Below are 17,147 nucleotides of genomic sequence, written 5' to 3'. Positions count from 1 at the left end.
CCTACGCCAAAAAAAAAAAAAAAATGAATAGAGCTGTTCTTCTTGTCCTTTTCGTCTTTGTTATCATCAAATAGTTACTTCTTTCATTTATCATAAATATGGAATTTATAAGCTCATCACAAGTTTTTTTTTATAACCGGAATTTAGTTTCGAGGTTCAAAGAAATTTTGTTTTTAATAACCATTTAAAATGTTTACGGATAACTTAATAATGGAGTAATTAAGATGTAATTCTAGTTTGAAGACTTTTACTGTTTTACACCAACAAAGTAAATATTTATAAGAATATCACTTAATTATCTTGATACAACAAAACAAATCCTCGTCATAAGTTTCGGTTTTCATGGTAGGCCATAATTTAATTATTGAGATGTGAAACTTCAACCAGATCTAACCCTCTTATTTCAGTTGATCTCAATCAAACGGTCAACCCAAGTTATACCTATTTTATGTCAAACTATGTAAAAAGTATAAGCAAAAAATATGTTTATATGTTATATTTTTAACTACCCTAAATAAGAAGGTTAAGTTTGTATTTTTATTATTATGTATGATACCTGCCGACCAAAAAAATATGAATGATATATAAAACTCAAATTCAATAATGAGTTGTATATTATATTTTTTTATAAAAGGGTTTATCCCAAGTCGAAACCCAAACTAAGCCTCAAAGCTCATAAAAATTCGCTGTTTTTTGCCACTTCAAACGTTACAGGTGGCAAGTGATGGGTTGGATAGTTATATATTGTGCAAATTCTATACAAAGGTATCTGCGTATGTATGTATATATAGAATGCCAAACAGGTAAGGTTCAGAGGATGATGAGCATTATAAGGGTTTTGGTTCTAATGTTTGTAAGAAAGAGAACATTCTTGGGTAGGTTTTGGTGGCCCATGTGTTTTGTTTTTTTTCTGATGACTCTTGCTACACTACATGTTGATGTATATGATGCACAAATTTCTGTCTTGAATCTTAAGTTGGACTCACTGGTTTAATAACACTTGATGTGTACTTTGTTCTTGGATTTTTCTCATTCTTTCTTATAAAATTATCAATTAAAAAGAAAAGTAGTTAATAGTAATCTTATATTATTGATTGACAAAGATACTTGAATTTTTTTTTGTTTCATGTATTATTTACATGAGTGTGAGTGTCATGCTGAGGTGTCAATTTCAAAGAACTTCTCAAATTTTTTTTGAAAGTATGCTCAACTTACTAAATTAATTACATCATATGTCATTACCATTAATTTGATTATAGATTAGTTTATATCAATTATATACTTAATACTCAATCATTTAATTTGTAAAAATATTCTCTCTCTTTCTATTTCTTATCAATATATTTATAAAAATTTAATACATAATATTAGTTATGTTACTAAATATTATATATATCTTATCTCATTTTTCTTTGATCTTAATTTTGTTAAAAAAATCACATTATCTATTTAATAGTAAGAAAATATAAAATATTTTCATACATATTATAATTCAAAATTTTTTATATCAAAAACAAAGTACTTAGTTTGATGTTGGACCGGTTAGATAGAATGTATTCATCTATTTTATTATATTTAATATGCAATTCATTCATATAAAAAATACTATTAAAATTAATTATAATACCAAGAATTATCTAGTATTTCTGCAATTGTATTACAAAATAAGTATAATTTTAATCATTATTTAAAATTATATAGTCAGTACATGTATTTGTAATTATATATATCATCTAACATTTTCATAGTTGTATTTATATATATTATATTTGCATATTCGAATAAATGAATTATGATTACTATTTACTCCGCACACAATGCGGATAATCAACTAGTATATATTATTCCAAAAAATAACAAATTTCTATAAAACACCCTAAAAATGCGTAAATATTAACATGGTCATTATTTTTTGCTATCTTTCCATTCGATTCCTATTTTGATTTGAAATTCAAAACACATTTTAGGAACATGGTTTGAGTTGCATGAATTCTTGTTCTCAAATTAGATTTTTTACATGTCAAAAAAAAAAAAAAAAGATTTTTTACTTTTTCCTAATAACTAAGGAGTGATTCAGACTCTTACCACTCGACTAATCTTTCAGACTAAGGTAGTAGTCAAGTAGTCAATTCATCGGATTTTCTATAGATCTAAAACATGACTCTATTTCGACTTGGCCAAATAAAAATTGTTAGAAATCTCGGCTCAAGTTTCAATGGAGTTTAAATAGATCAAAGATTTTCTTAATCGTCTCAATCCGTTTTTGTTTATTTCTGTACCGAGTTTACCCATACGTAAATTCAATTTAACAAGCATTCATAATCCATAGTGTAATTCTTGGTCTAACGGTTGGAACAATATACAAACGTTTTGAACTTTGAAATCCTCTTTTGTAAAAAAATAAAAATTGAAACCCATGTGAATTAATTTCACCATGAGAACAAAAGACACATAGTAACTAAGGAAGACAAATGATTTCGATAGTAATTTGGTTTCTTAGATGGGATTTTTATTGGCAATGGCCCATTTTGAAAAGGAATCGAGAGTATTGACATCTGCTCTGTAATGCTTTTGAGTAAATTCAAGGAGCATAGGCCAAGTGAAATCAGGGTATCTTCTTGGTGTCGTCTTCTCCAAAATCTCACTTGGTGGCTTCACAACTTTGTCTCTCTTTGGACACAAGAAAAACGCCATCGATTTTCTCGCACTCTCTCTGTTCACAACCGCTCTATGCAAACAACTCTTGTATATCCCGTTCGATAGAGCCTACAAAACCAAAATTTATCAATCATTTGTGTATGAGTAACCAGAATGTGTTTACTTTTTTAGATGATTATTAATTACCATGAAAGTGTCACCGATATTGACTACGAAAGCCTTGGGATTGGGAAGAATAGAACGCCATTGATTGTCAGTGAAGACTTGAAGGCCATTGACATGGTCTTGGTGAAGGATGGTCAAAGAGCTTGGATCACAATGAGGTCCTGTACCTAATGTGAGATCTGGTGTTTGGCATGGAGGATAATGATTTAGCCTCATTATTGAATCGTTCTCTTCGAAAAATCCTCTGAAATAGTCGCGGTTTACGCCTAAACTTAGCCCAAGAAGCTCCATGATCTTGAGTGACAATGAGCTCATTGCTTCACAGTAGTCTTGATACACTTTTCTGTAAACATAACCGGGAAAATAATTAGCAAAACCGGTCAAGTTATTTCCAGTCTAATGAATTTGGTATAAGAACCCGGTTTATCCAAGTAAGACTAGAAAACAGAGGAAATAATAAAACAAAAATAAAATAAAAACAGAGGAAATAATAAACAAAAAAAAACAAAAAAAAAAACAGAGGAAATATTGACATATTTGGGTTTGTTTGATGTTCTTTGTTCTATTTTAGGACACATACCCAAATCGCTCGAACTCTTTTCCTAATGTATCGGAGAAGTAGTCTTGAACTGTTCTTGAGCCACTATTCTCGTTGGAAAACCGGAAAGAAAGAGTCTCTTTCCATGGGAGCTTGGTTGAGAATCTTCCGGTGAAGCTACTGGCGTAGCCACAGCTCTCACCGGGTTTTCTCTGAGCTCTCTGTTTTCCGGCGAGAGGCATGTCGAAGAAACGTTCCATTAAACGGTGAGCGTCGGATATGAGCGACTCGCTAACTCCATGGTTGACGACGAGGAAGAAGCCGTGTTTGTTGCAAGCGTCTGCGATGAGTCTTGAAGCCTCTAGAGTTGAGTCTTGGCTCGAGAGATCAATGAAAGGGACTTTGAGCTCAGGAATGTTAATGGAAGGTTTCTCTTCGTCTGGCCAAATGAATTGGTTTGGGATTTGAGTTTGGAGGTTAAGAAGAGAAGGGTTGAAGATTAATGGAAGAGTTTGGTCGTTTTCAAGATCTTGTTTTGGTTCTTGTTCTTTCTCTGCAGGAAATGTTGTTGTTGTTGTGCAAATTATCGCCATTTTTTTCTCTCTTTTTCTTGAGAGTTTTTGTTTTGTCTTGTTCTGAGTTTAAATGAATGAAAGGGAAAAATGGGAGTGAGTGTTGTTGAGAAGATGGGGGAACAAAGGGTCCTTTAAGTCTTTATATAAGCAAGCTTTCTAGTCTTGTTAGTGTACATTTGTTTTTCTTTATAATAATTTACTTCCATTTGATTTTTTAAAAAATTTATTTCATACTATTCTCTTTTACAAGGTAAATATAATAGTGTGTCAAAATTTTGCATCTATTGAACTCATTTTTGGTCTCAATCAAAACGACAAAGAAAACTAGACGACAATCAATCCCCTAATTAAATGCGTATTTGTTCATGTGCTTGGTATTCATGCATGTTGGATTCAATCTTGATCTTATATAATATATTGAGATAATACCAAACTTCATTAGATAATGATGTATAGAATCCTAGTTTATCTTGAAATAGATTGGGTAAATAAAAGGTTGGTTGTATTCATTCACAAAGTAAAGTATTTATAAATAAAGTATGTAACACTTTAGCCCAGTAGGAATTCTAGAGATACGCCTAAGTTTAGATAAACTAGGATTCTATACTTATCCTACTATAGTTTGATATTATCTCATATAATACATTTTCATCGGAATCTTGCAGTCATAATATTTGCAATGAAAATGGTGAAAATTTTCAAATGTGTGTATATAGACACAGAATCAGACTCTATCTATTTACATGCACCATCTTAAAATTCTCGGTTACGTTATATACATTCTGTAATGTATACTATCCACATTTATTTGGAATATCATTATCACTTACATATCGGATTCCACACAGCATTACATTTCTCTTTTCATAATAAGGTATGTTTTTCAAATGGTGGCATATAGTATATAGAGAGACGGAACTTTCGACGATATGGAAAAACTCGCTCAACACCCGAAAGGGTTATTAAGATCATCGATAAATTTTTGAGGAATCGTCTTACCTTTCTTGGAAGAGAGTTTTGCATATTGGTTCAGCAAGATTTTGAGACTCTGTCTTTTATTCTGATTTCTTAAGTATTCGAAACAATGAAACATTTTTTATAAAAAATGGTTTGAAACCAAGTTGCTTTGGCTCAGTGGTAACTCTCACTTTTAAATGGGAAAGTCTTGAGTTCGAGTCACTTTGATCACTTAGCCATGCTTTAAATTTGGAATATTTTTGATTAGTTGTGGGATTAGTCTTTAGGCCTAGACAACTTTTGGATTCCCACAGTTAAAAAATAGTTTGATATTCAATTACAAAAAAAAATGTGTACAAACTCATTTTTGATGAATGGATACACAGTCTAAAATAAATTCATATTATATCCCTACATATTTTACAAGATAAATACACCCTCTAGAATCAATTTTGGCTTCGTTCCAACAAACAAATTGCCATGGGAATAGGGATTATTGTTTTAAGCAAAAAAGTAAGTAAATCAATGGATCTTTTTGGTGGTGTCTGTTTTTATAGTTGGCAGAAGGAAGAGGTTCCCGAGGTTGTGTTTGGCTGTATTAGGAGAATTGTTGGTTCCACATATTTATTTACTATCTTTTCTTACATAGTTTGCATCTTTTAAATTTAATTTCATAGTTGTCTGTCTATTTTCTATTGGATCTTAAAGAAAATGGAAATATGAGAAAGCATTAGTTATTTATAGTTATAACTTTGGGCTGCTCTTATAACACTTTAATGCAACATAGGGGGCCGATTTGTTAACCCCACAGCCTGCAGAAACTTTTGTAATGCACACTCGTTCACAGTTAGTTCGACCAATTTTGAGTGTGCAAGTTCGTAGATTCGTCGATTTAAGTAAACTAAACCAGTAATCTCATTTATGTTTGTAACTATTTTTTAATAGCATCAGCACATTTTAAAATTCTTAAAGGTAAACAAACACATTATTAAATTTGGTACGCCGGTTTGAATTTTCAAACCGTTTTAAAGATTTTGCTGTTGACAAAAAATATTTGTACATCACACGCACACATATCTGGATTTGATTTCAAATACAACAAACAACACTAGTCATACATGATACACCCATAGTTTTGCACTTTTATTATATATAAAGCCACTCACTATTTTTTTGTTGTCAATCTATAATCCAAATAAGTATCTGAAACATATAGTCTAGATTGTATTAGTATCGCCTTATCATAATCACGGTTCAAACAGATAGAAGAATTTGCGAAAAATGACACTTTATTTAAGTTTCATTAGTTTTTAGTATTTTAGGTTTTATTGTTTTTTTATCCAATAACGGGCAAATAACAAAATATCATCTTTTGGTCTTTCCGTGTACTGTCCACAAATGCCGTATCTGATTGTACATAGCCTAAATTATTATGTACAGTACAAAAGTGATATTTTCTAGTAACACTTTGGGAAAATATTAAAAACTAACAAACCTTAAATAAACTACTTAAAATAATATGTATTGTTGAAATGAAATAACACCTTAAAACCTCAAATCTCTCATTGTTGAAATGATATAAAACGAAATAATTAAAATAATATCTATTGTTTTCATCTCTTTATTACTTTTTTATTTCAAAATATAAGTCATTCTAAGTTGTTGCACACAGATTAAAAAAACTTTGAATTTATCCATAATATCCTTGTTAATTAATTCATTTACAGTTTATTAATTTAATTTAAAGTTAAAATTGCTATTTATTTGTAAACGTTACGTTGGAAACCGCAAAAATTTATATTTGAAAAAAAAAAATCTTAAAATGACCTATATTTTGAAACGGAAGGAGTATTATTATTTACGCGGAGAAAGAGTAAAGATGGGTATAAAAACCAAACTCAACCAAAACACATCAAATGAAACAAAAAAAAAAAAACTTCAAACTCAAAAGGTAATTAAACATCATTTACTTAATCTTTCATTCAAAACTATACCCAGTCAGAATGTTCATTTTCTCTATGTTGCAATCTTAAAACTCTACAAGAAGGATGAATGTAGAGGTTTGAGAAAGGCAGAATCTATTTTCTTCACACGTGTGTTTACTTGTCTAAACATGAAACTATTAGGACATGGAAAAGAGCGGATGGCTAAAATGCCATAATGTAGAAAAAAAGGCCAAAACGCCATAATTGTAATAATTAATTTAATTTTGATTTTTGTTTAAATCCAAAACCCTAGAAAAATCTACCTTCTCCTTGAGATTTCGATTTATTTACAGTAAAACCAGGGTCAAACCCATATAGTTTCGGTTAATCCGTTAACCCGACCCATTCAAAATTATTTTAATTATTTGAATTAAATATTTATAAAAACCGTTTTTTCTTTTCATTTTCTAGGTTTTCCTCTTTTCTCTTCCTTTTCTTTTCATTTATTCGGAACGAAACCGTCTTCTTCATTCTCACTTCTTCGAGAAACCGATTCGCGAAAACACAGCAAAACCGTTAAAGCACTAGGGCTTTATAAACTTGTAGAATCGTTTTCTTCTGGCGAAAATCGCGAAAAGGGTGAATCCCGAATCTCCGATTTATGGCGAAGGTGAGAAACAAAGGTCAAAGTGTATGAGTCTTCTTCTTCAGCGGCGGAAGTCCAAAACCCGCCGGAAAACGAAAAAGAGAGACCTGAAAGTCGGCCGGAAGGAAATGCGGCTGAAATTGAAGACCCAGAAAACGGGAACCCTAACAATCCGGCGGAAGGGAACCCGACTCCGACGGAAATTGAGGAACCCCGGCGGGAAGGAAGGGCTGCAGAGGAAATCGCAGACCCACAAATCGAGAATCATCCTGAAATTGAGAACGCCGAAGTGAGCATGGCCACACCAACGGCAAACGATGGTGACGGGGAATTAGCAGGAGAAGATGTAGCAGAGGAGAAGGAAAATGATAAGGAAAACGAAGAGGAAGTGGAAGAGAACCAAGAGGAAAAGGAAGATAACAATGAGGAAGAGGAAGAGAACAATGAGGAAGAGAAAGAGGAAGAGAACGATGAGGAAGAGGAAGAGAAAGAGGAAGAGAACGAAGAGGAACCCAACCAAGAGGAAGAGGCGATAGGAGGTGAAGAGGAAGATGGTACTGCGCCTGCGCAAGAGGAAGAGGAAGCGGAAGAGAACCAAGAAGAGAAGGATGAAGCGCCAGCCAATGTCAACGAAGAGGAAGGAGAAATGCTAGAGGAGGAAGGAGGAATGCAAGAGGTACGTTTTAGACTCCCATCCTTGGTAATCTTGTAGATTATTGTCTGTTTGGTATGTAGACAACTAGGACAACTATGTAGTAACATCTATGTTTGGGCTGCGGACAAATAGGACAATTTTGTGGCTTAAGATTTTTTGGTATTAGGACAACTGGGACAAGATATAGTTATAGTGTATAGGACAACTGGGACAACTTAGAATTATTGAACGTGTGTGGACAACTGGGACAATTACTCGTTTACAGTATTTATTGGACAACTGGGACAACTTGTCGGACTAATATATATAGGTTACTATGGACAATTGGGACAACAAGTTTAACTAATTTATATTACTCTTCTGAAATTCAGGATGCCGATGATGAAATGATGCCAATGGGGCCTGAGAAGCTTTATTTCGGTCCAAGCGAATATAGCAAGGCGTGTAAGACAATTACAAGATGTGCAGTTAAGAGTGTACTTGATGTGATCGGGGAGCTACCTGAAGAGATGGAGTGGTTCAAATCGCATCCGCAATTCAAGCACCTGTTTCATATGTATAAGGAGCCAAATCATATGAATCAAGGGTTGTGGATGCTTCTTCTTCACACAGCTTATACTGAGAAGCAAAATGAGGCGTGGTTTGTGGTAAATGGAGCGCCTATTCGATAATCTTTGAGGGAGCATGCACTGCTATGTGGTCTTGACTGCCATGACTACCCTGCGAATTATAAGAAGTTGGGTAAGCTGAACTTTGTAAAAAAGCATTTTGGCAGGGATGACAAAATCAAGATCGGAGAAGTGGAAGCAAAGCTAGCAGAAATGAAGGAACCCTCTTTGGACAGGAAGAGGATGGCACTACTTTTGTTTCTATGCAAAGTATTGAAGGCGAAGTCAAAGCTTGACGGAAACATTGACCCATTCTTGCTCGCAGCAGCTGGAGATCTGAAGCTGTGCAAAACGTTTCCTTGGGGGCGTTACACGTTTGACGAGACTATAAGGGAGATCCAGCGTGTGGTTACCAAGTTCAATGGCAGCGTAAAGCCTAAAGGAGCTGAATGCACAATCGGTGGTTTCATTCTTCCTCTACAGGTATGTCTTTGTTAATAGATTATCTGTTTGGTATGTGGACGACTAGGACAACTTTTTAGATTAATATATGTTAGGTCGATGGACAACATGGACAAGTAGGACAACTATTTAGTTTGTAATTTAATTTGGTATGTGGACAACTCGGACAAATGGGACAACTATTTAGTTAGTAATTTAATTTCAGGTATGTGGACAACTCGGACAAATGGGACAACTATTTAGTTGTAATTTAATTTGGTATGTGGACAACTAGGACAACTGGGACAAATATTCAGATTGATTTATGTTTTGACTTTGTAGATTCTTGCGTTTGAGTGCATTCCAAGTATGGGAAAGAGGTTTCGTGTAGCTGTCCATGCTGAGCCTAACTGTCCAAGGATTTGCAAGCATAGGTTCACTGATGTAGCCATGAGAGGTATTCCTTTGGATTACATCAACCAAGCTATTGGCACTAGTGCTAAGGTCAGTGATTTTTTGATTATTGCTATTAGCTTGATATTAAACATGGTTGGTGATGAAATGTAATAAGTGGTATTTGTTGATATTATCAGAACATTAGTAGCATTTTGGAGGCTGACTCGGATGAAGAAGAGCTTTTGGCTGAGATCGCAGATCCTGGATTCGATGATGGTATCAGATATATTGACATAACCGTTGAGGGCTGGATGGATTACTTAACCAAGGAGAAGAAAAAGATTGTTTGGAGAGAGCTGTATGAGGCTGATATTGCTTCTCGGGTTCAAGTCCCTGCTATGGAACCAAGGGAAGATGAGCCCATATCAGTGGCTCAGCTGAATGTGTCATTGGTGGAGCTGAAGGCGTCATTGGTGGAGCTGAAGGCGTCAATGGAGAAGAAGCAAGAGGAGATTGTAGAGAAGGTAGAAGGAATGGATAGAAGATTGAAAACTCTTGAGGGGATGGTACATCCATCAGGACGAGTCTCCGATACATCACGACCATGCTCACCAGTCCACTCGACGAGTCCAACACGATCACCAGCGCCACCAGCGCCACCAGCGCCACCAGCCTCAGAGCACTCTCCACTTGTATCCGATCCTCCAGCTGTTGCCACCACACCTCTTGCACCAGGTCCCTCCTTATACGCAGCACGTTCACCGACAGTGGAAGAAGAGAGAGAGGCAATGAGAGCTCTGACATACGAACCGGGCAAAGGACCATTTAAGAGGACGAAGAAAGGATATAAGAAGAAACCTCAACCAAGCGAGGGCCCAAGCGAGGTCCCACAACGCCCTAAGAGAACCCAAGCTAAATCCAGACATGTGTTATCCCCTTTTACTGAAGAGAGACCTGCTAAGAAGAAGAAGAACTGATAACTTATTTGATAACTTATGGTTTTAGGATAACTTATGCTCTTATGAACTTATGTATATTTGATATCTTATGCTTTTGGATATGGCTTGTTTTGCTGGATATGGCTTGTTTGCTGGATATTGCATGTTTGTTGGATATTTATGGGTTTAGGTTGGACAACTATTTAGTATGTAATTTAATTTTGGTATGTGGACAACTCGGACAAATAGGACAACTAATAGTTGTAATTTAATTTTGGTCTGTGGACAACTAGGACAACAGGGACAATTATTAAACATAATGATAACATTGGACAACAAGGACAATTATTTAACATAATGATAACAATGAAATTATTAATGTTTGGACAACTGGAACAATAACGACAGTGTTATATAACTGGGACAACAATAAGCATAGATAGACATAGTAGGGGGAATCCAAATCCAAACCCCTGAACAATACAAAATTCTACTTGAAAAGATATGAAAACACAGCAAACAGCATGAAAAAAGAGATTATCACATATCCATCACCTCGGTTGGCAATCAATTCCTTCATCCTTCCAATCTCTCTTTCCATCCCAGATAGTTGCTCTCTGAGTTGCCTAATTTCGGATTGATGTGTCTCAAACGAGCTAGTCTCAGGAAGGCAGTTTCGGACAACTCCCATGTTATGCAAACTTTTCATCCCAGATGTGGCATTATCAACTCGAATTTTCAGAGTTGATAGCTCTTCTGTAACCGCGTCCTCCCACCATTTCCATATGTGGTTATGATTCGGGCAAGGCCTCTTATAATAGTGAAGCGAAAATCAGTAAATTCGCCATATTCTAAACCCTAAAATAAAATTCATCTAAATCTAAAATTGTAGAAATAACCTAAAATCCAAAAGTTTTTACCTTAAATGTCCAATCTGGGCAAGTGTACATTTTTCTTCCTCGGGTGGCTTCTGACTTCGAATCCCTGATAACCATCAGGAGACCACACCAACACGATTCTCTCATACCATCTTCTCCATCAGCTCGGTAATATGAACTGTCCCACGAGTGACTGGAAGAAGAAGAACCCGAACTGTAGCTTGGCATCTTGTTGTCCAGCGGCGGCCGCTAAACCCTAGATTTCGATTTGGGGGAAATTCTGTTTTTTCTTCTCTAAGAATTTCCTTATAAAGGAGCCTACTGATCAAAACGCTGAGTTTCATTCTAATATTTGGCGGCGCCGCAAATATTGATTTAACACGTGCTTAACGCGCTCAATACCGAAAATAACACATAGTTGTACCGATACGTCCTGTTGTCCAAAATTGGTCATAGTTGTCCATTTTGATTATTCTACTTGTCCGGTAACATAAATCTGTATTTAATAGTTGTCCAGGGGACGATAGACTCATGGTTACTATTTACTATTACATTGCAAGGAAATTTGATCAAAATCATATAAATTTCGTTTTGCCCTTTGTAAGATGCTCCATTATCAAAGAGTTACATGTATCATATGAGGATGTTGATGTGAAACCCATACATTGTTTCAACAAACCGATAATATCAAAGAGTTACATGTATCATTTGGTTTAATTTGTTAGGTTAACAAGAAACCTTACGTAGTTGTACCAACTTTTCCAGAAATCCAGTACATATAAGAAATACAAAAAAACATAACGTAGTTGAACCAACTTGTCCAGTTGTCGCAAAAAATGCAAAATCCAAACAAACTCTAAACATAACTTAGTTTGTACCAACTTGTCCGGTTGCACCTGAGAGTTAAACTACATCAAAATACAAAGACCACAAACAAACTAAATTGGGTTTCCACTTTCATTTCCACTTTGGTTCCCACTTTGATTTTCGCGAGGGTTTAATGGCTCAAACCAACGTCCGAGATGTATTCCCGGTTTTGACTTGTTACATCCTTTACGGCGAGCTTCTCCGGTAGAGGGATAGCGCTTATCTTGCTTTCTTCCATGTTTCTTAGTGTAGTCCGGTGGTAAAACGACTAACTTCTGGATTTCATCAGGGATAATCCATGTAGACTGATGTGGCACCATATAAATAGTCCTGTAATAAGCCAGGGGCCAAGTATCAATGTGGTAATATTTTGAGCACAACTCATGTAAGTGGATTTCCCTTCTTCTCTCAGCCGAACGCATCATTGCAATGTCAGCGGCTATTGCATGAACACAGGGAATTTTGTCTATATCAAAACGCCTACAGCTACAACATTTACTTAACAAATCGACCAGATAACTCTTCCCATCATCTCCAATCACACTGTATTCCAGATGAGTAGCGTTAAGCTCAGTGACAAATAATCTTGTACCAATTGCACATAGACTATGCAACTGGTTCTCAACATAGGGCACCAATGTCTTCGAATCTGATGCATATGCAGTGTCTTTCCTATGCTTGTTGAACCATTCAGAGATTTTTTCAACATATGCATCAATCAACAGTAATAAGGCATACTTCCTTGCCTTCTTGAAGACACTATTCATAGACTCACACACATTGTTTGTGTCCAAGTTGTACTTGTCTCCTTTAAAGAATCACCTTGCCCATTTATCAACCGCAACATGCTCATCTAAATACTCAGCAGCTTTTGGAAACCATATCCTAAAATCAGTGCGCACATAAGAACTCACTTTCAGTGTATTTGTGAGCGCATTCTCTGAATTTTACTGCACACAAATCTTTGCAGCCAATCCCAGCTTTTCCTCTCACGTTTTGCGACAAATGCCAAATGCAATATCCATGCTGAGACTGAGGGTACACCTCCTTCACTGCTCCAATGATGCTCTTATGTCTGTCACTCATAAAAACCAGTTCCTTATCATCAGGTATAACAGTTTTGAGTGTTTCAAAAAACCACTTCCAACTAGCATCTTTCTCACTATCAATAACACCCATTGCAATTGGATAGTGATGATTAGGATCCTGCGCTGTGGCAAATACTAGCATACCACCGTACACACTCTTAAGAAAGGTCGCATCCACAACTATGACTTTCCTCATTGCTCTAAAGCCTTCAATACTAGCGCCCAAAGCGACAAAGAGATACTTAAACTTATTTTTGGCATCCAGTTTCACACTGGTTATTGTCCCAGGATTAACAAGCTGTAACATGTAAAGATAACAATACAACTTTTGATAGCTTTCTTCTGGACTGCCCCTCACTTCACTAATAGCTAGTTTTTTCCCTCTCAAGGCTGTAGAGTATGACACATTCACGTGAGCTTCATTTTGAACAACTTTAATCAAAGCTTTGGGCGCAGGGGTGTCTACTTCTCCTGGATAGCACCCACGCAAAACTTCTGCTACTACTTGTGGTGTGCCTTTCCTTTTATTCCGAATTGTGCTCGAAACAACCCGAGAGCAGGTATGGATATTCCTATACACCCTAATACTGAAATAAGTTGAATCCACAATTCGTACGGCGTGTAGATACCATGTACAACCAAGTTCAGCTTGCCGGCATCTTAGTATGAGTCGCCCTGTATCTGACTTTACCGTTTTTACCTCAAAACAGCCCTTATGTGAAGCTCTGTCGACCAAAACTCGCAAAGCCTCCTTGGATCGAAATTCTTGACCTTTTTCAAACCCAGCTCCATCCTCCCATTCTAGAACAAACCGAGTTTGTTCCACAGGCCGTAGAGGCTCAACATGATCATGTTCATCTACATCTTCATGCATGCCACACTCCGCATTCTCCTCTGGTAACGCAATTTCACAGCTTACCCGTAAATCAACATTCTCCATCCTCTCAGTTTGTCCCTGTTGTCCCTCAATTTCACAGCTTACCCGTAAATCAACATTCTCCATCCTCTTCGGTTGTCCCTGTTGTTCCTCTGCTTCTTCCGGGTTGTAAACAATCAACTGGTCTCTTTGTTGTCCCTGTTGTCCCTCAATATCAGGGGCGTCTTCTGTTCTGGGAAGCTCTTCACTCTCTATATCTTCCATTAGCTCCACATTCAAAATGGCTCTAAGTCCCTCTTTATCCACTGTCGTAAGATACACATAAACATCACCATCATCAACAATACATGACTCTCTAAAAGGCTTAGCTACCAACGGAATATAGCTCAATTTCAGATTCCTCATACTGTCATTCAACCCAATCTTCTTGCATATACCATCTACAAGCACCGAATAGGTTAACTCCTCCATAGATAAGTTTCTAAATGATATAGCATATATGGAGTTTTTAGAATTCCATTTAAACTCTTCTCCTTTCGGTGAATAATTTCCTCCATACTCAAAATATATGTTTGTGGGCCTACTCATTCTCTCCTGCAAATACAAAAAAAAACAAAAAAAAATATTGCCAATTGTCAGCTTTCTCTCAATTTGTACCTGTACCAGTTGTACCAGTTGTCCCACTTTCTAAAGTTCTACCAATTGTACCAGTTGTCCCAGTTTCTAAAGTTGTCCCATTTGTACCACTTGTCCAATCTATCTAAGTTGTACCAGTTGTACCAATTATCCCGACACTCTTAGTTATACCACTTGTCCCAATTCTCGCAAATCTGACGGATTCATCATTCACAACCTAGAAGACTACGATTCAGCTCGATTCACCAACAACCATCCACTAATCGACCCATATAGTTGTCTTAAATATCCAATGTGCATGCTAAAACTAACAAATTTCACAAATCGACCCACAAAATTATAAAACTCCAAAATCATACTTGATGCTTCGCAAGGAGCTCACTCGAGTTCAGAAAACGAAGTCGTGCTGTACAGGAGGACGACACGGTGGCTAATATGTCCCGGCGAGCTGGGTCACGAGTCCAGCGCAAGATTCAGCTCGGATCAGGCAAATCCAATTTCTCAGAAATGTCTAATTCGAAGAGAGAGAGAGGAAGAGAGAGGAAGAGAGAGAGAGCACAGAATATAATTTTTAAAACAATAAAATTATTTTCTGTTTTGTTTTTTTATTTTTTAATTAAACCAATTAACCAAAAACGAAAATTCAGCAATGCCACAATTGCTTTTCATTAAGGGCATAATAGGGTTTTCACTTCATTTATGACACTGAAACTTTGTTATGGCACTGAAAATTTTTTCTCTTCATTTTATGGCATATTGGCCATTCTTTCCATGGAAAAGGACAAAGAGGAGAAGAAGTGTTTGGTGAAGAGAGAGGTGGGGCCATAGCCACAAATGCCACAAGGAGAAGAAAAGAGAAAAGAAAAGAGAGTTGAGGACTGAGGAGCTATGTGAAAGCATGAGTTCTATTGCGTTTAACGGAATCCAAATAGCCCACATTCGCCACTTCACTCTCCCTTTTTTCTTCCTAATCACATTCCAATTTCCACTAAATATGAATCATGGAAAAGAAGTGTAAAATGGTTTATAATTCCTTTGAAAATCGTTTATTTGGCTAGAGATTAACTTTTATTGAGCTATATTGGCTATATTTAGTGACCTATATGCTATAATAGATGTATGTCAATCTATATTGTCAACTAATTTAAAATTTAGAAATCCGTGGAATTTAACATGATATCAGATTTTAGAGATATATATTAGAGATAAGTTTTCTTTGTTTGAATGATGTAGGATGATTTAAATACAAATCATTTCAGATGCTAAATTGAATACAATTTTTCAAAGTTTAAGTAATTAAATAATTAAAGTATAATGTTTGCACACGGTGAAATCGATCAGTAACGAGTTTACGTCTTTTTCCGGAAAACCGAGGCAACTTTGCCGCTACATGCATATTCAGTAGTACTATTTTTACTTTACGATAAATGATTTTTCAATCAAATATACTTTATTAAAATTAAGCATAAGATATTTGTTACAGACATTAAGATATTTACGATTAATGATGTTTCCATGAAATACACGATAACTCCATTCAGACGAGACAACGTAATAGGCGTGTCACCAAAATAGAAAGTTCATCAGATATTTGTTACAGACATAAGATATTTGTTGGTTCAATCTCAAAATAGAAAGTTCAGTCATCGCACATGGCTGTGTCCAACCATTTAATGTATCAAATCTAAGTACTCCATCCGTTTTTAATATAAATTAAATACTGGAAGAAAATAAATGGTTTCATTAAGAGAAAAAAATTGTTTCATCGGAAAACAAAATGTTTTTTATTTATATGCAAAATTTTGTATATCACTTATCACTTATAAAAAAAGAAGTTAAAATCAAAATATATAACACAACTAATAAATAATAGTATAATAAATTGTTTTTTTACCTTTCTTTATTATTTTATTTAGTAATTTCTATTTTAAAAATATAATTTATTATTTTTAGTTAAAAATTAAAATTTTATATTATTACATTAACATATGTTATGATCTAAATTAACAATGACACATATCATAATTTTGTGAGTATATGTGTTATGGTTAGCGCATTCAGCTTCTATATAATAAGATAAAGGTTTTCAAAAAACTATTTTTTTGAATTAATTATGTTTTTGAAATCTTATCATTTATTAAATTTTTTTTATCAGATTTATGGACAATCTGGATAAATTCTTAATTTCTTAATAGTAAATTATAAAATATAATTTATGAATAACTTAACAAAATCTTAATTTAGAATATAAAATATAAAGATCATATTTACGCAAATTATCAATATTAAATTTTAATTA

The 17,147-nt window shown here is 35.1% G+C and overlaps 3 protein-coding genes across 3 annotated transcripts; all 3 read right to left on the bottom strand.

Moving 5' to 3' along the window:
- Positions 1-2,377: 2,377 nt before the first annotated feature.
- LOC18018204 (gibberellin 20 oxidase 2) lies at positions 2,378-4,034 on the bottom strand. Its single transcript, XM_006401844.2, has 3 exons — positions 3,404-4,034; positions 2,845-3,166; positions 2,378-2,766 (listed from the first exon to the last, which is right to left on the bottom strand). Exons 1-3 carry the CDS (start codon positions 3,952-3,954, stop codon positions 2,497-2,499), a joined length of 1,143 nt encoding a protein of 380 aa, XP_006401907.1. The 5' UTR covers positions 3,955-4,034; the 3' UTR covers positions 2,378-2,496.
- Positions 4,035-10,992: 6,958 nt separating this feature from the next.
- LOC112086528 lies at positions 10,993-11,608 on the bottom strand. Its single transcript, XM_024155493.1, has 2 exons — positions 11,423-11,608; positions 10,993-11,313 (listed from the first exon to the last, which is right to left on the bottom strand). The coding sequence occupies exons 1-2, from the start codon at positions 11,606-11,608 to the stop codon at positions 10,993-10,995; spliced, it is 507 nt and encodes a 168-aa protein (XP_024011261.1).
- A 710-nt stretch (positions 11,609-12,318) lies between these two features.
- LOC112086527 lies at positions 12,319-14,683 on the bottom strand. The gene is made up of 2 exons (XM_024155492.1): positions 13,162-14,683; positions 12,319-13,055 (listed from the first exon to the last, which is right to left on the bottom strand). The coding sequence occupies exons 1-2, from the start codon at positions 14,681-14,683 to the stop codon at positions 12,319-12,321; spliced, it is 2,259 nt and encodes a 752-aa protein (XP_024011260.1).
- Positions 14,684-17,147: the final 2,464 nt, after the last annotated feature.

The sequence above is a fragment of the Eutrema salsugineum genome, unplaced genomic scaffold (assembly GCF_000478725.1).
Source record: "Eutrema salsugineum unplaced genomic scaffold, Eutsalg1_0 scaffold_2, whole genome shotgun sequence".
Lineage (NCBI taxonomy): Eukaryota > Viridiplantae > Streptophyta > Magnoliopsida > Brassicales > Brassicaceae > Eutrema > Eutrema salsugineum.
Note: the sequence above shows the minus strand (reverse complement) of the source record. Positions and strands in the feature narration are given on the sequence as shown.